Genomic DNA, 20,497 nt, shown 5'->3' on the forward strand with positions numbered 1-20,497 from the left:
ATCACAATATTAGATACCCCCAAGCATTATTCCATCAAAACTTTGACAACTTGCAAATCAACATGTATCTTGATAGAGAATATGTATAATTTTATTATATTGCAATTGTTTTACTTTTTTTTTTCGGCTTAAGTAAATTTCATCACTCTTTATTAAAAAAAAAACAACATATTAACTCCATAGAAAAAAAAACAATTAATTTTTAAAAGTCCTTACATACATCCAAGAGAAAGTAACTAGTATATTAGAAATCAACTCATCTTTGTAAAAGATTTGACACTATATTTAAAATTTTAAAGCCACTGTCAATTACCAATCCCCAAACATAAACACACTAATGGGTCTACCTCTCACCTTTTTCTTTACCAGGGCTAGCATACTTTCTTTTTCTTTTTCTTTTTTATAAAAACTAAAATAAAAATCATAAATTACAAACTTTATAAGCACTACTAGATAGAATGATAGGCTCTAATTTAAGTTAACATTTACAGAAATTATCCTAATTATTTTTGTGGTTAAGTAGGGTAGAGTAGCTAGCACATGGCCAAAACAGGATCTATGCGCTCTAAAAACCACTAAAAAAATTATATTTATAGACAAATTAAAGGTACATCCAGTCATCTATCAAGGGAAGGCTAAAGCCAGAGAAAAGTTTAGCCAGCAAATTGGCTTTAATTTCTCACATGATATCTACTTTTCCCACTTGAAAATTTAGATTCTCCTATAAACTCAAAAAAAAATTTGCCAAACATTTATACAACAGAATAACAAAGCCTCATTTTGTTAGGTAAATTACATAAATCAAACAATATTATTGTATTTTATTATATATTATTTTTATATTAATTTAAATCTTTCGTTAATTTTTATACAACAATAGTCGATAAAAAATAAAAAAAAATGCACTATAATTGTATATTTATATAGAATTTGAATATTAATTGTTACGGTGGGTAACCGGAGATTAGTCCAATGGATGGCGTTCGGCGGCCCAAGTGTATGGAGGAGGAGAACTCCGGGTATGTCCGCAGCTCGGGAGGCTCCGTCCGACTTGTGCGCGCGTGTGAATGGGGGGTGGTACCTGCAAGGACACTCCGATGCCTAAGTTAGCAAGGGTGTAAGCAGGTCTTAGAGAGTATTGGACTTAGGAATACCTGAGGTGTGTCAGTGTACTTATAGTGGTGAGCCAATAACCACCGTTGGAGTAGTGCCGTATCTTTAGGATAATAACCGTCCCACTATCTTAGGGAGGTTAAGATATGGCTTTAGGAAGTGGTTAGAGAGATTTTAGGGGCGGTTACTCATTTGAATGAGTGTTTACCTGCCAGCTAATCTCACAACCGACTTCTTCGTACCAAGTCGGGGTGGACACCGACCTCTTGAGGGGAGGTGGGTGCTTTGCTAGGCTTAATCTATTGGATCAGGCCTTTCGATTGGACCTGGGCCCTTAACATTGGGCCAGGGTATGAACAGTGCCCCTACTTGAGCCCAAGACCCTTTCAAGGCTTGGGTTCAAGTATTCAACTCGGGTTCGCAGCCGACCTTCACGGGTTTTGAAACCGACGTGATTTTCGCGACCTTTTGTTTCTGACAGTTACGTCAATTCAAGCGTCGTGTCCGTTGAGGAAGCGTTTAGGGATTGAGGGCTTTGGTAACGGTGCAGTCGCATTAATGACTGCCTCATTTTTACCATTATGCCCCTTAGCCTATTTATAAATACTTTCCCTCTCTTTCCATTTTCCGTTTCTGCGATCTTTCAAACTTCTTCTTATCTTGTTCGTATTGCATCCTTGCGTTCGAAGACTTCTGTTCTTCTCCAACCTCCATTTTCGGATAAAGGTTAGTTTTGCTTTTCCCATGTCATGCTTTATGTTTGCATGTTTTGTTTGCGAGTAGATAGGTTGACCTGTAGATTCTAGTTTCGAATCTCTCTTCTTTAGTGGCCGTGTTTTTTGATTTTCTTTTTCTTTTTCCCTTTTTGTAGGTTTTCCGCCACTTTTCTTCTTTATATAAAAAATGGCTTCTGTAGACATTCTTTCTCAGTGGGTTGATGATACGGTCCTTGGGGAGGAACCGTTGGTTGACGCTGAGTTCATCACTCACCTTCGTACTCATCATAGGCTCTGTACTTCGGACGAGGACGAGCCCAAATATGAACTGGTAATCCCGGGTCCTGAAGACCGGATCTGTTTTGGGAGAGTTAATGAGGTGGCCCCTCATTTTTTCTTCATGTATGAAAGTATGATCACCCGCTTGGGTGTTTTTCTTCCTTTCTCAGATTTCGAGATATCCGTTTTGCACCACTGTAAAGTTGCCCCTACTCAACTCCACCCCAATTCCTGGGGTTTCTTGAAGATTTATCAGTTTATAAGCCACGCTCTGGACTTTCCGACTTCCTTGAGAATTTTCTTTTATCTTTTCCATATGACTAAGCCCTTTAGTGGGCTAAACAACAAACAACAATGGGTATCCTTCCGAGCCATTCAAGGTCGGAGGATTTTCACCCTTTTTGATGAATCTTTTCACGACTTCAAAAACTTCTTCTTCAAGGTTCAAGCTGTAGAGGGCCACCACCCCTTTTTTCTGGACGAGCATTCCTCCCCTCGCTTTCCCCTTTACTGGCTGCCGGCCACCCCTTGCGAAAAGATTGGTCTAGATGACCTAGACGAGGTGGAGGCGGCCATTGTAGGGTTTTTCCGAGAAGCATGGGGGAGGTCCCCATATTTGGATACCAGGAAAATTCTTCAGGGAACACCGATTTTCGTTCAATCTCAAATAGGTAGTGCATGCATTCTTTATTTCCGAGTAGTTTTCGCCGACTTATATTTTACCGATGAGTTGTTGACTTACACTTTACCGACTTGTAACTCGGTTGTTATTTGTTTTCTTTTGTAGATATGGCAAAAAAGAATGCTCAGGAGGCCTACCAAAGGGTCCGGGAGGCTAAGGCGAAGTCCCGGGCTAGGTCCGGGGTGGTCACCTCTCCTCCCCCTCCGCCTCCTCCTCCTAAGAACACTGGCACTCCTACTCAACCTATTGTACTCTCTTCCTCGAGTTTGCCCCGACCACCCCCCTCTGCCCAAATTCTCTCCGAACCCGAGAAGAAGAAGCGCAAGACTTCAGAGTCTGGCTCTTCTTCCTTCGATGGTGGGGTTAAGGCGGATGCTATGGCATTCGTCCGAAAGAACATCTATCCTTTTATACATATGGATGATGTTTCTGTTCGGAACCACCTTACCACCATGGCCGAGGAGAGTTTTAGGACGGCGGGTGTTTGTGGCAAGCTTTTGGACATTTTTGAGAAGGCTCCCCTTAGCTCCTTGGGTGCAACCTCGAGGGTTGAGGAGTTGGAGGGGAGACTTCGTATTTTTGAAAAACATGAAAAGGAGCTGAAGGAGGAGAGAGATAGGTTGAGGAAGGAGAGGGATCACCTGAAGGAGGAGGAGGGTAAGCTACGGGCCCAATGTACCTTGGAGGCTAATCTGAGGAAGACGGCGCAAGACAGCTACCACAGCTTATTTCAAGATATTGTGGCCGTGAGGAAGGACTTGCTGAATTCTCGGAACGCATATGCCGAGTTGGAGGACTCTATCGCCGATGGTGCCGAGGAGTCTTGGAGGATTTTCTTGGAACAAGTCAGAGTTATCGCTCCCGACTTGGACCTTTCTCCGCTCCATCCCGACAAGGTGGTTATTGACGGCGCCATCGTTGATCCTCCCGTCCCCGAGGTCATTTCCGAGTCAGACCTGAAGACTCGGGGACAGAGAATTATCGAGTCTCCTCCTCGTCCTACGGATGACTCAGGTTCTTCTTCCGTTCCTCCTCCCGGTCCTGGTGGTGTTCCTCCTGGTGGTGTTCCTCCTGGTGGTGGTGATTCCTCTACTCCGTCCAAAAAATGACTTCTTTATGTTTGTGGCTATATGGGGGCCCGGCCTGTGGGTCCCCTCTTTTTTAAACTTCTATTTATTTGCTGGTGAACAATTTCCTTCTGGCCTTTTAAGGCCGCAAACAAAATATTCTGTTCGTTGCCCTTTTTGGATAAGGGTTTTAAACAAAATAAATGCCCTTTTTGGATAAGGGTTTTCTAATCGAAGTAGGCGCCCTTTTTTGGATAAGGGTTTAAGTTACTTTGCGTGCGTACATGCTTTTCTATTTTGAATATGTTTGATCCTTTCGAAAAGAAAACCTTTGTTAGCTTGTATTGTTTTCTTGAGCCTTTTTCGTGCAAAGGTTTGTCTGCAAACTTTGAACTTTTTCAGGTTTCCATATCTCTTTGTTATCCTTTATACTCAACTTTGCTGTGGTGAGTTTTTATGACTTAAGTTATTTTTGTGATGCGTTTTTCGTTTACTCGGAATGTATCCGAGTTTTTCTACTCGGGTTCTTGTCTTCGACTTATAAGTCGGACTGTTCCCGAGTTTCATACGATCAACTTATATAACCTCTTTACACCGACTTGTACCTCGTCGTTTTATCCTGACGACCACGTTAGGTCGGTTCATGGGATTTTCACGTTTTGTCGAGCTTAAGTCGGCGCGTTTCGTAGAAAAAATACTAAAGGAGGATATTAAGAGAGATATTGTAGAAAAGATCTTTATTAATTGGGAGGGTACCTTTTTGCTACTAAGGGTCTTTGACAGCATGTTTTCCCTTAGCCTCTACTATGATGCCTCGTTAAAAACCCCTCTCCAGAAAAAACCCTTTTTTTGGGAAAAAATCATGAAGCTGGGAAAAGAGTACATCAGGGAGTAGAGTTCGCTTTTAACTGTAGTACCTTTTCATATTACAAGCATGCCACGACCTGGGTAACTCAGTGCCGTCCAGGTTGGTTACTTTATAATAACCTTTCCCTAACACTTCCTTTATTTTGTATGGTCCTTTCCAATTTGCGGCGAGCTTTCCATCTCCCGATTTGTTGACTCCGATGTCGTTTCTGATTAAGACCAAGTCGTCAACGGCAAATGTTCTTCGAATGACTTTTTTGTTGTATCTGGTAGTCATCCTTTGCTTTAATGCCGCTTCTCTTATCTGGGCGTTCTCTCGGACTTCGGGGAGCAAGTCGAGTTCCTCTTTGTGCCCCTGTACATTTCCGACCTCATCGTGGAGAATTACCCTTGGGCTTTGCTCATTGATTTCTATGGGAATCATGGCTTCTACCCCATAGACTAGTCGGAAGGGTGTTTCTCCTGTGGCGGATTGGGGGGTCGTCCTATAGGCCCATAATACTTGAGGGAGCTCTTCAGCCCAAGCCCCCTTTGCTTCCTGTAGTCTCTTCTTCAAGCCTGCCAGTATGACTTTGTTAGCTGCCTCGGCTTGCCCATTGGCTTGTGGGTGTTCTACCGAGGTGAACTGATGCTTGATTTTCAGACTGGCTACTAGATTTCTGAAGGTGGCGTCAGTGAATTGGGTTCCATTGTCTGTGGTAATGGAATAAGGTATTCCATACCTTGTGATAATGTTTTTGTAGAGGAACCTGCGACTTCTTTGGGCGGTGATAGTGGCTAGTGGTTCCGCTTCTATCCACTTTGTGAAGTAATCTATTCCCACGATCAAGTACTTGACTTGTCCTGGTGCTTGGGGAAAAGGACCTAACAAATCCATTCCCCACTTCGCGAAAGGCCAGGGGGAAGTTATACTGATGAGCTCTTCGGGTGGAGCCACGTGGAAATTTGCATGCATCTGGCATGATTGGCATTTCTTCACAAATTCTGTGGCATCTTTCTGCAGGGTTGGCCAGTAGAATCCTGCTCGGATTATTTTCCTGGCTAATGACCTTGCTCCGAGATGATTTCCGCAGATCCCACTATGTACTTCCTCCAACACCTCGGAGGTTCTTGAGGTCGGTACGCACTTCAGCAATGGTGTTGATATCCCTCTTCTGTAAAGGACATTTCTTACCAATGTATAATGTTGTGCTTCCCTTCGGATCTTTTTAGCCTCTTTCTCCTCTTGGGGGAGGATGTCGAATTTTAGGTATTCGACTAAGGGATTCATCCATCCGAGGTTTAGGCCGACTACCTCAAGTACCTTTTGTTCGTCTTCTGTTTTTGATACCGAGGGTTCTTGGAGGGTTTCTTGGATCAGGCTTCTGTTGTTCCCTCCGGGTTTGGTACTTGCTAACTTGGACAGGGCGTCGGCTCTGCTATTTAGATCCCGAGTTATATGTTTTATCTCGGTTTCCGCAAAGTGCCCAAGGTGTTCCAAGGTTTTTTCCAAGTATTTCTTCATACTGGGGTCCTTTGCCTGATATTCTCCACTTATTTGGGAAGTCACCACTTGTGAGTCGCTGTAGATCATCACCTTCGCAGCACCAACTTCTTCTGCTAATTTTAATCCGGCAATCAAGGCCTCATATTCTGCCTGATTGTTTGAAGCCGGAAATTCAAATTTCAAGGAGACCTCTATCTGGGTTCCTTTTCCATCTACCAATATTATGCCTGCGCCGCTTCCTGTTTTGTTGGAGGATCCGTCTACATAGAGTTCCCATGTAGTCGGTTTTTCCTCTTGTTCACCTGCGTATTCTGCAATGAAGTCGGCGAGGCATTGGGCTTTAATTGCGGTCCGAGTTTCGTATCTTAAATCAAACTCGGAGAGCTCTATCGCCCATTGAACCATTCTCCCTGCAACATCCGTCTTTTGAAGGATTTGCTTCATGGGCTGGTTCGTGCGGACTCTTATTGTGTGAGCCTGGAAGTAAGGTCGTAGCCTTCGTGAGGCTATTACTAAGGAGTAGGCAAACTTCTCTAGTTTGTGGTACCTTAGCTCAGGGCCTTGTAGAACCTTACTGGTGAAATAGACCGGGTGTTGCCCGACCTCGTCTTCTCTGATCAGGGCTGATGAAACAGCCTTGTTTGCGACGGATAGATATAGGACAAGGTCTTTTCCCGGTATTGGTCGAGTTAATATAGGAGGTTGGCTTAAGAATTTTTTGAACTCTTGGAACGCCTCCTCACATTCCGGAGTCCATTCAAACTGGCATCCCTTCCTTAATAGGGAGAATAATGGAAGGGATTTTAGTGCCGATCCTGCCATGAATCTGGAGAGGGCTGCGAGTCGGCCATTGAGCTGTTGAACCTCTCTTAAACAAGTCGGGCTCTTCATTTCTAGGATAGCTCTGCACTTGTCGGGATTGGCCTCAATCCCTCTTTGTGTTAGCATGAAGCCTAGAAATTTCCCTGCTTCTACTGCGAAGGCGCATTTTGCGGGATTTAGTCTCATCCCATGCAACCTTATAGTGTCGAAGACTTGTGAGAGGTCGGTTAAGAGGTCGACTTCTTGCTTGGTTTTTACTAACATGTCGTCGACGTATACCTCCATTAGGCTCCCTAAATGGGAGGAAAACACTTTGTTCATCAGCCTTTGGTATGTGGCTCCTGCATTCTTTAGTCCGAATGGCATGACCACGTAGCAATAGTTGGCTTTTGGTGTGATGAACGATGTTTTCTCCTGGTCGGGTTCATGCATCGGGATTTGGTTATATCCCGAGTAGGCGTCCATGAATGATAGGTATTGATACCCTGAGCTGGAGTCCACCAGGGTGTCAATACTCGGTAGAGGATAGGGGTCCTTAGGACACGCCTTATTCAAGTCGGTGTAGTCGACGCACATTCTCCATTTACCATTTTGTTTTTTGACTAGCACTACATTGGCTAGCCATATTGGGTATTTGACCTCTCTGATAAAGCCGGCTTCCAGGAGCGCCTGTACTTGCTCTTCTACTATTGAGGCCCTCTCTGGGCCGAGCTTGCGTCTTCTTTGTTGTACAGGTCGGGACCCTGGGTAAACCGAGAGCCTATGGGACATGAGCTCGGGATCAATCCCGGGCATGTCGGAAGCCTTCCAGGCGAAGAGGTCGGAATTAGCTCTTAGGAGTTCACCCAACCCTTGTTTCAGGGTTTCCCCTAGGTTGGCTCCTATGTAAGTGTTTTTTCCTTCCTCCTCACCGACTTGTATCTCCTCGGTTTTTCCTCCCGGCTGGGGTCGCAGCTCTTCTCTGGTCCTGGCACCACCTAACTCTATGGTGTGGACTTCTTTGCCCTTCCCTCTCAGATTTAGGCTTTCGTTATAGCATTTCCTCGCCAATTTCTGATCTCCCCTCACCGTTGCTATTCCTCCTGGAGTCGGGAATTTCATGCAGAGGTGAGGAGTTGATACCACCACTCCGAGTCGATTAAGGGTAGTTCTGCCAATTAAGGCATTGTAGGCTGACCCTTCATCGATGACTATAAAGTCTATGCTCAGAGTCCTTGATTTTTCCCCTTTTCCAAAGGTAGTGTGAAGGGGTAAAAATCCCAGTGGCTTTATTGGCGTGTCCCCTAACCCATATAGAGTGTCGGGGTAAGCTCTCAACTCTTTTTCATCTAACCCTAGTTTGTCGAAGGCGGGCTTGAAAAGGATGTCCGCCGAACTTCCTTGGTCTACTAGGGTTCTGTGGAGGTGGGCGTTGGCTAGGATCATAGTTATCACCACGGGATCATCATGCCCGGGGATTATTCCTTGCCCATCCTCTTTTGTGAATGATATAGTGGGGAGGTCGGGTGTCTCATCCCCGACCTGATAGACTCTCTTCAGATGTCTTTTGCGAGAAGATTTGGTGACTCCACCTCCCGCAAATCCTCCTGAGATCATGTGGATGTGTCTCTCAGGGGTTTGTGGTGGAGGATCTCTCCTGTCCATATCATCTCGCTTTCTCTTTCCGTGGGTGTCCGACCTCTCCATGAGATATCTGTCAAGCCGACCTTCTCTAGCCAGCTTTTCTATCACATTTTTGAGGTCGTAACAGTCGTTGGTGGAGTGACCATATATTTTATGGTACTCGCAATACTCGCTGCGACTTCCCCCTTTTTTGTTTTTAATAGGTCTTGGGGGTGGCAGCCTTTTAGTGTTGCAGATCTCTCTGTATACATCCACTATAGAAGTCTTTAGAGGAGTATAAGAGTGATACTTTCTGGGCCTTTCGAGACCGGGTTCTTCCTTCTTCCTGACTTCCCTTTCCTTTTCCCTAGAGGAGGAAGTAGGTCCAGGTCGTGAACTCAGGTCTCTTAATTTGGCATTCTCTTCCATGTTGATGTACTTTTCGGCCCTTTCTTGTACATCACTTAGAGAAACGGGGTGCCTTTTAGATATGGACTGTGAGAAGGGGCCTTCTCTAAGTCCGTTGACTAACCCCATTATTACTGCCTCTGTGGGCAGGTCTTGGATCTCTAAACATGCCTTATTGAACCTTTCCATGTAGGCTCGTAGAGACTCTCCGACCTCCTGTTTTACTCCCAGGAGGCTCGGTGCATGTTTTACTTTATCCTTCTGAATTGAGAACCTCATCAAAAATTTCCTGGAGAGGTCTTCAAAACTAGTAATGGATCTCGGGGGGAGGCTATCGAACCACTTCATCGCTGCTTTCGATAAAGTGGTCGGGAAAGCCTTGCATCTCGTAGCGTCGGAGGCATCAGCTAGATACATCCGGCTTTGAAGTTGCTAAGATGATGCTTTGGATCCGTAGTCCCATCGTAGAGGTCCATATCAGGGCTTTTGAAGTTCCTTGGAACTTTTGCCCTCATTATGTCCTCGCTGAAAGGATCCTCTCCGCCCGGGAGTTGATCTTCTCCTTCATCGCGGGAGTTCTTGAGGGAGGATTCTAGCTGCAAGAGTTTTCTTTCTAACTCTTTTCGCCGTTCCATCTCTTCTTTAAGGTACCTTTCGGTTTCCTTTTGCCTCTCCCGCTCTTGTTCCAATTGCTCTAGGCGGCTATGGACCAATCCCATTAGTTCAGTCACGTGGGATGGTCCACCCTTTTCTGATTCGCGACCATCTGAGGAATTTACCTTCGGATTTTTCATTCCTGAGGTACCTTCTCTATGCTGGTCGTTATCTTCCTGGTGCTGGGCCAGGTCTTCATTGTTATTGCCCGCGTTCAGATTCTCTTCTTCGGAATCTGTTTCCGCACGGACTTCTTCATGGAATCTATCCGCCATCGAGGGATGATCTCTCGGGTCCCCGGCAACGGCGCCAATGTTACGGTGGGTAACCGGAGATTAGTCCAATGGATGGCGTTCGGCGGCCCAAGTGTATGGAGGAGGAGAACTCCGGGTATGTCCGCAGCTCGGGAGGCTCCGTCCGACTTGTGCGCGCGTGTGAATGGGGGGTGGTACCTGCAAGGACACTCCGATGCCTAAGTTAGCAAGGGTGTAAGCAGGTCTTAGAGAGTATTGGACTTAGGAATACCTGAGGTGTGTCAGTGTACTTATAGTGGTGAGCCAATAACCACCGTTGGAGTAGTGCCGTATCTTTAGGATAATAACCGTCCCACTATCTTAGGGAGGTTAAGATATGGCTTTAGGAAGTGGTTAGAGAGATTTTAGGGGCGGTTACTCATTTGAATGAGTGTTTACCTGCCAGCTAATCTCACAACCGACTTCTTCGTACCAAGTCGGGGTGGACACCGACCTCTTGAGGGGAGGTGGGTGCTTTGCTAGGCTTAATCTATTGGATCAGGCCTTTCGATTGGACCTGGGCCCTTAACATTGGGTCAGGGTATGAACATTAATTTTTATTTAATTTTATTATTTATTATTTAATTGTTGGTTAAAATTTTTTTTTTCTAGCCAAACCTGATTGAGGTCCCTCATTATGTCCTTTTCACTTTAAACCCAAAGTCTTTGTCTGCTTTTATGTTTTTGTATCGTACTTTGAAATAGTTGAGATGCATGATTGTGTTCCATATAGGTCAATCACCTTTTAATTAAGAATATATACCTATTTTGGTCCTCAAAGAATTTCAGACTGGACACTTTAGTCCCCAACTAAAATTAATTACTCGATTGGTCCCTAACAATTAACTCCGTCAGTCACTTAAGTCCTTTATTCCGTTAATTCTAACGGAGGACAAAATAGTCCCTGACAACTCTAACAGGGGACAAAATGGTCCCTGATCTCCTTTGTTTGGAAACGACACTGTTCTCTCCCAATTTTCATCATATCTCGCATAACACTAACAGTTTAACACTGTAACTTCAAACTACACAATGCACACTCTATAAATTTAATGTTCACAAGAAAAAAATCCTCAACTTATTCTCAACCAATTCATACTCAGGAAACTAATGTCTATGTCTCTCAGCTAGTTGTCGTCTTCGATGGATCCCATGAATCTAGACGGCAAGTCTGATTTGTTAAGACTCGTCGTTGTTGTTGCCATCTCCCTCCTCCTTTGCCCTAACATCTCCATGACCACATTGTCCACCATTCCGATCACTTCCTTCAGCTTCTTCTCCGAACCATTGTTCAGTAATCGCTTCAGTTTCCATATGAGCGGCAACGGCAACATTGTTCGTTGTAATAGCTTGGATGCGAGGTTGAAATTGTCTGCCAACTTAGACTCCGAAAAAGAAGGAATGAAGCACTCGGTGTCTATTTGAAATGAGAATTTGCATATGATGTCAAAGGAGAATCTTCTCATGATGTCCTAACGTCCAACAATCTATATTGGTTGCCGAAGAGTGGAGAAAGGTGTGCCCTTAGAGTAGTTGTGGAAATTAGTCTTGAGGATGTCGTGGACGTTGTCGGGGTTAGGTGATGTTATCAAAGACGTGCAAGTGGATGCTTTTGGTGGGTGAAGTGCAGAGGAGGTGGATGTACCAGTCACAAAGATTTAGGAAGTGTGTGGTCCATGACATCTTGAGATAGGTGCGACACGTGTGACAATTACACCATGGCTTAATCTTGGAGCTAAAGAGGAGGAAGGAAAAGATGGAAAAAAAAGACTGTGAAAGTGAAGAAGAAGAGTATGAATGTTAGGATTATACGAGATATGATAAAAATTGGGGAAAAATAGTGTCGTTTTCGAATAAAGGGGTCAGTGATAATTTTGTCCCTTGTTAGAGTTGTCAGGGATTATTTTGTCTCATGTTAGAGTTTTCAGGGACTATTTTGTCTTCCGTTAGAGTTGACGGAGCCAAGGACCTAAGTGACTGACGGAATTAATTATTAGGGACCAATCAAGTAATTAATTTTAGTTGGAGACTAAAGTGTCCAGTCTGAAATTCTTTGAGGACCAAAATGGGTATATACTCTTTAATTAATAGGTACCTGATTTAGAATTTCACCATTTCCACACCTCAATTCACACTTTGTTGAGCTATGCCTATAAATCTATAAATCTATAATATATAGACTTGTTTATTATGCTCATGCATGTCCACATCATGTCAAATAAATATGGATAATTAACAACCAGGTCGAGGTTCCCATATATTCATCTCAAAAAGGATATGATAAAGTAGTATGATATTTTGGGTGGGTTAAAAGTGCTAAATATTTTGGGTTTAATTTGAGTTTCTATAATAGAAAAATAAATTATCTTTGTTAAAAGAATATTATTATATCCCAGTTCAACTCAATAGAATATATTATGGTCCATGCATGCATGGGGTAATTCTAAAGTATTATCCCATGAATATGCTAAAATGACTGAAAGTTATTATATAATGAAGAAAGGCTTTGATTTTCATGAAAGTTGATCCAGTTCCAAATTGATTATCTTCCAAATCTCCTAATTTGGCCCCCAAAAAGGAAATGTGACATTATATCCTAGAAAAAGTGAGAAACAGTTTTGAAAAAGTACGAGGAGCCAATGGAATATTTGTACAATTGTATAATAGAGATTTATGGAGTATTAGAGATAAAATTATTAGTATTACTTTTTTTTTATCAGCTGAAACTTTTGGGATAAGTGGTATTATGACATGGTATTAGAGCGCTAGATTCGAAAAGTCAAGAATTTGATATTTGGTGAACTCCAAAATCAGTTTGTTCATGAGGTGAGCAAATTTAGTTATTACTCGACAATTTTTAAATGTAATTTGTGATTTTTTAATCTCTTTTCAATTTTGCTGGTTATAGAAAATATTATTTTTATTAACTGATTATTAGTAATGTTCTGGACAATAGCATTTCGGGAATTCGATTAAGTGAGAATATTATGTTATTGGCTCATTAGTGGCCAAAGGATAAATCATTAAAATGAATAAAATTAGGATAAGTATAGGTAGACAATGAAAATATTAAATAAATGAACAATAGATATGTCGGATGTTCAATTCAATAGGAATTCAGATAATTATGTTTATTATTTTTAATTAGATGGTTATTTCTTTTGATTCGATTTACTCATATACAGTTAATAATGGTTGGATATTCAATTCATAAAGTGTGCAGATGTTTATCCTAATGTTAAGGTTTAGGAGATAATTTGGTTATTTTGGGTAGAGTATTTTTTTTATTTTATTGGGTCAATTCTAAAACCTATTATTCATATTATTTACAAAAATTATTATCTACCTAGCAAAACTCATAAAATTATTATCTCGCAAAACTGTTAGCTTATGACATTAAAATGTATTTTAAAGATAGTTAATCAATTTGAGTTGGTTGAATGATTACCTCATTCGTCCGTTAGTTGGAGATACCGGTTGGTTAAACCCATAATCAAATTAGGCTCGTAACCTCAGCAAAAGTACGAACAAGTAAAAAAAAAATTGTAAAAAAATATTAAATCGTCAGAAACTGAAGAAAGAAAGAACAATAATGGATGAGGCATGATGAGGATTGTATTGACGTTGATTTTTGGTGCCTTATAATTTAATTTAAAGTGACTAAACGTGTTAGCAACGAGCAAGACCATACATGAAGACATGCATGAATCCAATCTAAGCATAGCTGGAATTAACATAAAGTAACCAATCTATCTCTATGTTGCAAAAAAAAGAGACACCCAAGCCAAGCTACTGAGACACCCTTCCAAGAAGCAAGTAGGGTCTATCTCTAACTCCCTATTGTGAAAAAAAAAAAAAGAAAGAAAGAATTTGACTCCACTATAAATGATCCTTAGTTTTCTTAAGTAACATATGTAGTTGATATTTACATATTTGTTGAAAATAATGTGAAAACTTATATGTAATTATATTTATGTGGAGTTAATAATTAAAAATTATTAGTTATTAAATTATTATTTAATAAATTTTAACTATTAACTTCACATAAATACAACTGTATATAAATTTTTATCTACAAATAATAAATGACAAAGATTATTAAGACAAAAAGTAGCCTACATATATTTACTAAAAGAGTAGTGTCTAGTATTAATTATTACCTAGACTCATATATGAATAGAGGGAAATGATTAAATTTTTCAGACATGTACACACACAAACTTTTTAGATTCTCAAAAAGAGAAATGTATATAATACGTATTCTAAGAATACATATGATTATTCTCACGGAAAACATTTATTTTCTCTACCCATTCCATGAGTAAAGTCAGAACATGGGATATGGTATTTCTAAAATTAGTTGATACCCGACAATATTTTTATAACTTCATTGTTAATAAAAATGCGAATAAATAATTTTTAAGTAAATATTTCGAGAAACAAATTCATATAGCATGAAATGGATGTCTAATTTATATATGATATTAAATTTAAATTTGGAAATAAAATAAAAATATAATTTTATATATTAATAAATAAATATATATATATATATATATATATATATATATATATATATATATATATATAGGTTAACTCATTTATAATATGTATTTTATATTTTATAAAAATAACTGATTTAATAATTAATTTTTATTTGCATTTAATATTTTTTTTTGTATATATAACATCTGCATGAGCAAAAAGCCAATTTATTTTGGACCAAGAATTATTAAACATTTTTTTTCTTTAACTTTTCTCTTTGTCTCCCTAGCTACAATAACAATTTAAACTCCTAATATTTAGGAGTATACTACTTTGTTAGCTTATTGTTAATTAAAAGAAACTAGTTTTATATATAACGAATTAAAAGTAGTGATTTCAAAATTAAAATTTTTTTTCATAATGCATCAAAGTTAAACTTAAAACACATACTAATTTTTTTGTTTAATTTGTTAGAACAGTGATTTGTCAAATCTCTTACAATAATGAAATTCAAATATTTGTGCATTGGTTTAATAAAAAGATATAAGAGTTCATTAATCTAATTCATGAGTTTAATTTTGATGTATTAACAATAAAATTATTTTATACGATTATTAAATTATTTTTATTTTTTTAAATAATTATTTTTATAATTAATATAAAAAGTAATTATCTTTACAAATATATAATATTACATATAATTAAATACATACACATGTAAAATTATTCTATGGTGCATCAAAAAATTAAAATTTTCATACTACTAATGCATTTTTAATTCATTTTTTATAAACGTTTTAACATTCACTATTAAAAAGAGTTATCTAAATCCATAAATTTAACAATTTTAATAAATTTGACTAAATAATTAATTAGTTATTTTGAATTTTTGAATTCATATGATAATTGTATGAGTCTTTACTTTTTCTGATTTTTTAAATAATTAGTACATGAAAGTGAATATTTAAATTAATTAAATAATAATAAATATTTTAAAAAATTGATAAACACAGACTTTTAAAAAATACGTAATATTTTTATTTATTTTATAAGTATATTAAAATAAAAAATTTAATTTTGATACACTTATTCAATTTGGTCCCTGAACTTACACGCGAGTCTCAATTTAGTCTCTAAAGTTTTAATTGCCTCTATTTAGTCCTCAAGTTTATAAACGTCCCTCATATTAGTTCCTGAGACTATTTTTAGTATAAAAACATTAATAGAGCGCTATTGAAGACTATCACATGTCACGTTCAGACTTGTAAAATAATGCAGTTTTGGCTTTGACATTTAAATAGCTAAAAAACGGCATCGTATGTTGTTTTGGGTTATTTGAGTACCAAAACCAAAACGATATCATTTTATAAAGTTGCTGTCACGACAGTATTCCGTTAATGTTTGTACATTGAAAATTGTTTCAAGGACTAACATGAGTTATGTTCACAAAGTTTGGAAACTAAATAGAGACAATTGAAACTTTAGAGGCTAAATTGAGACTCGTGTATAAATTTAGGGACCAAATCGAATATTATCTCGATATTTTATATGTGAATTAATAACAAAAATAATTATTTTTCGTATTGACTGACTATCTAAAAACATGATTATGAAAAGCTTTTAACACGAAATTAAACTCCAAAATTAAATTCATTAATATTTCATACAAAAGTTATTCAAAAATACAGCAATAAAAACTCTTATGTACAAATAAGGAATCTGTAATTTTGTAGCCTTCATTTTGTAGTATCCTCACCAGTCTTTGTACTGTTATTATCTGCGGCCCCTTGTCGCTGTTGCTCTGCAGCCGCCGCGGCCAAAAACTCAGAGCCGCTGCTCTTTCCGGCGCCGGCGGCCAGGCTCAAGTCAAAGGCCGAAGTTTTATTATTATCGTCGTTGTTGACCTCTGAACCTGTGGGTGCCATGGTGACAACCGGCTGTGGACACGTGAGGAGTGCTGCTACTGCTTGAAGGGAGAAGCTCTCGATCTCGAAAAGATCAGAACTCGCATCGCTCGCGTCGTCGGCGTCACGTGACAATGGACTCGGCGGCGACGCCAAGTTCCGACGACGATTATTATTATTATTATTATTGTTTTCTCTTTCTCTGTCGACGGTTATTATTGGTTGGAAAACTTCCATCGAGTGACGTGGCGGAATTGGATATTCCTCGTGAACTACGTTCAGAACCTGCTTTTTGCTATGGCAGGAAGTGGCGGTTGGTGTTGCTGCTGCCAGTGAAGGAAAAGTGAAGCCCTCAGTGGTTGGTTTTCCAAGAACCGTGTCCATATCGGGTTGCAATTCTTCGGAATTTTCTGTTACGGAAATCGTAACTGATTTCTGTTGCTGCTGTTGCGGTTGCGGTTGAGATTGAGATTTTGGGGGTATTTTGGTAAATGGAGTCTTGGATTTGGGATTTGGCGTGGGTTGTTTAACTTGCACAGACGTTTTACAGAAGCAGGGGCATTTTCGTAAAAGCCATGCGGGTTTTGAATTTGGACAATACGAAGCTCTGTTTTTCGCCGCCTTCGGTTTGTTAAAACGGTTATTGCTCAAGGCGGAGACAGAAACCGCGGTTCTCGGTGGACGATTATGAAGCTCCGTCGTCGTCTTCGTCGTCTTCATGGTTGTCTTTGAGAGCTCTGCATTATTATTATTCTTGTGTTGGGAATTCATGGTAGCAACAACAGGAGAAACTCTTGTATTGTTATTGCTACTGGTGTTGGTGGTGGTGGTGACTTCTTTGAAGTAGGTTTGAGAATTAAAAATGGTGAGTGCAGAGTTTGAATGAAGATTATGAGGTGTAATAGTTTGGTGGTGTTGGCATTTGTTAAGGTGATGAGGTGAATTATTGTTGTTGTTATTATGTGGCAAGGTAGTGGTGGGTGGTGACTTTGGGTTATGATGATGAGAGGTGTTGGTCACTTTTCCTCTTTCCATTTTGCAGACACTGTTTTTCTTTTCTCAGGGATGTTGAAAGTGTAACTGACAAATTAAGACTCAGGATCGGATTGGAGCTGTTCTGAACTTGTGATGCATATTTGTAGATGCTTGTATCTGCCACTGCCACTGTTTGCTAATTTGTCTTCTCATCAATCACAAACCAATCAAACCCAAAACAAAAATATCATTCACAACAAGCACTCTATATATATATATTATTTTTATGTGAAGTTGTTTATTGAGATACGATACGTTAGATAATTTGATATATTTAATTAAAGGTAAAAATTCGAGTATAGTCAACTTCACGTGAAGTTGATAACTGAGAATTGTTAGATAATTTGACTGATTCGATCTCAACTATCAACTTCACGTAAAGTCGACTGCACTGAGTTTTCACCTTAACTAAATTATTATCTAACAATTCTTAATTAGTAATTTTACATGAAGATGTCTGTAAATTCTCACCGTATTTTTAATTTTACATCTTTCTACCGTTAAAATAATATATATTGTAGTCTATTTTATTTTAATCTCACAAATAAGAGAATATATTTTATAAATAGAAGAAAAAAATAAAAATATCATTTAGGCATTTTAGAAGGAAGAAAATTTTTTTTCTCATCAAAACTAAACTTGTATTTCTTTTCTATTCATAATTTGGTTTACCACAAATAGATTTAAATATCATTTCTAAGAAAAATTTACTTTGAAAATAAAAAATCTTACGAAGGAAAATACAACTAAAAAAAAAGAGTTCAGAAAAAAAAATAAAAATTAGCTAAAAAAAAATTTGTTTATTCAAAAGTTAAAAAAAAATTATATTTCCAAAATTTAAAAACTACATATCTAAAATTCATATTAGTTTAGTATTATTACTTCCTTATACTTGTCCCAATATTATTCCTAAAAGACCATAGATATAGAAAAGAAAGAAAGAAAGAAAGTGCCTCATGGCTTGTCTTCAAAATGAATGTTCAAATAGTACCTCTAAAAGCTAAATACTAATCATGCCACTTTCCACTCCTGAACTAATAATTTTCATCTTTATTGAAACATTTGCCAAACCTATGAACATACCTCTCAGCATTTTCTTCCATCTACCTTACGATATCAATGCAAATATAATGATGGTGGGGATTTTTTATTTACTTATCTTGTATTTCATAGTTTTTGGTTGCAGCTTTGCCATATACATGTTGTTGGCAGCTGTCTCATCAATTATTGAAACAAACTTGAATATGCCTTTAATTTTCAGCACAAAGCAAAGCAGTAGGTTGAGGGAGCAGAATAACGCCAAGCCAAATAGAGAGCCTAAAAAGGTGGTAAAAAAAATATCTTTTATTATTTGTTAAATTTTTATCTACTTTGTAACAAATTTTGACGTAAGTCTGTTTTAATCTAAGATATATAAAGATTAAGAGTAAGTAACATATTTTGAATGTGTGTTAAATTTTTATTTATAGTATTTGAAGTGGAATATTCGCAAAATATATATAGATAAGTTCATATTGGATATACGCAGGATTTGCGTGAATATGATCATGATTACGTTATTTATAGATAAATCAGCAAGTTTTTATTAAGATTTTTTTAGGTTAAATTACATAGTTGCTCTCTACATTTTCAATAAAATTATAAATTAGTCCTTATATTTTAAAAGTTTGTAATTAGATTCCTAAAGATAATTAAAATTTGTAATTTAGTCCCTGTCGTTCAAAAAGAGTTGGATTTAATAGAATATTCTTAGCATATTTCAAAAATATTCGGTTAAATCAACACTTTTTGACCGGCAGGGACTAAATTACAATTTTAATTCTTTTTAGGGACCTAATTACAAACTTTTAAAATGTAAGAACTAATTTGTAATTTCACTAAAAGTGTAGGAACTAACCGTGTAATTTAACTATTTTTTTATTCAGCTATTGTATTAAGCCCAATCTAAAAATTGGACCATAAAAAAATTCTCAATATAAAACCATTTTCTCAAAAAATTAAGAGCACAAATAATCTCTATGATATGATCAGGATTATATTCTTCATGGATCAGACATATTTCTAAGAGAGAGACGCTTTTGGACTAACTACTATTTTAGGTTTAATTAACTAATTCCCTTCTCTAAGTAAAACCGAAATTCCTCATGAGATGGAAATATGTCTATATCACTGTGCTCAAAGCCTTATTGTTCTAACATTATTTGATTATGCCAAAACCCAAAACAGTTTTTTGATGTAAAGAAAAGAAAACCGAAAGCTGGTTTGGCATCTTCTAGACTTATATCCAAATAAGATAACTGTGTGAAATAGTAGTAGACTACTTTAATTTCCCCCCTTAAAGGGGTGGCTTCCAAACTCTAGAATTGACCATTCCTCACCCTTTATCCTTTCTAACTGAGTTTTCTATTCACGTGGCTGCCTTATAATTCTTGCATTGTCTTGTTTTTTATTCAAGAAATCAGGAAGGGGGGGAAGTCCCATTTGATACACAAACATTACAATCATCCAATGTATGAAAGTGCAAAAAAAAAAGGGTTCCATTTCGTATATCGAAAATGTTTGTTAACAAAGAGAAAAAAGGTCAAAAATAGCTAAAATTTGTTATTTAATATTTATTAATTATTATAATAATTAATAAATATTAAATAAAATAAGTTCTATTAGTTTTTTTTTTTTTTTTATCTTTCGAACATTATTGTTTATGCATAAACATTGATGTTATATTGTCATTTGTTCTCTTTTTTATAAAAAGACGTTGTTTACGATGTTGATGGTGAATGATGAAAAATCGACGTTAAAAAACAAAGAAAAATAAGTTAGACGGTGAAGAGACAGAAATAGAAAGACTTAGACTGAGAGACAGATACTAAGAAATAAAAATTGAAATAAATCTCAGTATTTTATTTGGTACAAAATAAAAGATAGAAATTGAAACAGAAATTTAATTTGTAGAAAGGGTAAAATTGGAATTAAATAATTGAAATGAGGATATTTTAGGTATAAAATGTTATTAAAGTTTCAATCTCCATTTTAAAAAATTTTAGTCCCCTATATTTCTATTTTTTTGGAGGTACTAAAATACTG

The 20,497-nt window shown here is 37.9% G+C and overlaps 1 protein-coding gene across 1 annotated transcript; it reads right to left on the reverse strand.

Moving 5' to 3' along the window:
- Positions 1 to 16,093: 16,093 nt before the first annotated feature.
- On the reverse strand, positions 16,094 to 17,576 carry LOC130957325 (uncharacterized). Its single transcript, XM_057884193.1, has one exon. It carries the CDS (start codon positions 17,411 to 17,413, stop codon positions 16,211 to 16,213), a length of 1,203 nt encoding a protein of 400 aa, XP_057740176.1. The 5' UTR covers positions 17,414 to 17,576; the 3' UTR covers positions 16,094 to 16,210.
- Positions 17,577 to 20,497: the final 2,921 nt, after the last annotated feature.

This window comes from Arachis stenosperma, chromosome 10 (genome assembly GCF_014773155.1).
Source record: "Arachis stenosperma cultivar V10309 chromosome 10, arast.V10309.gnm1.PFL2, whole genome shotgun sequence".
Lineage (NCBI taxonomy): Eukaryota > Viridiplantae > Streptophyta > Magnoliopsida > Fabales > Fabaceae > Arachis > Arachis stenosperma.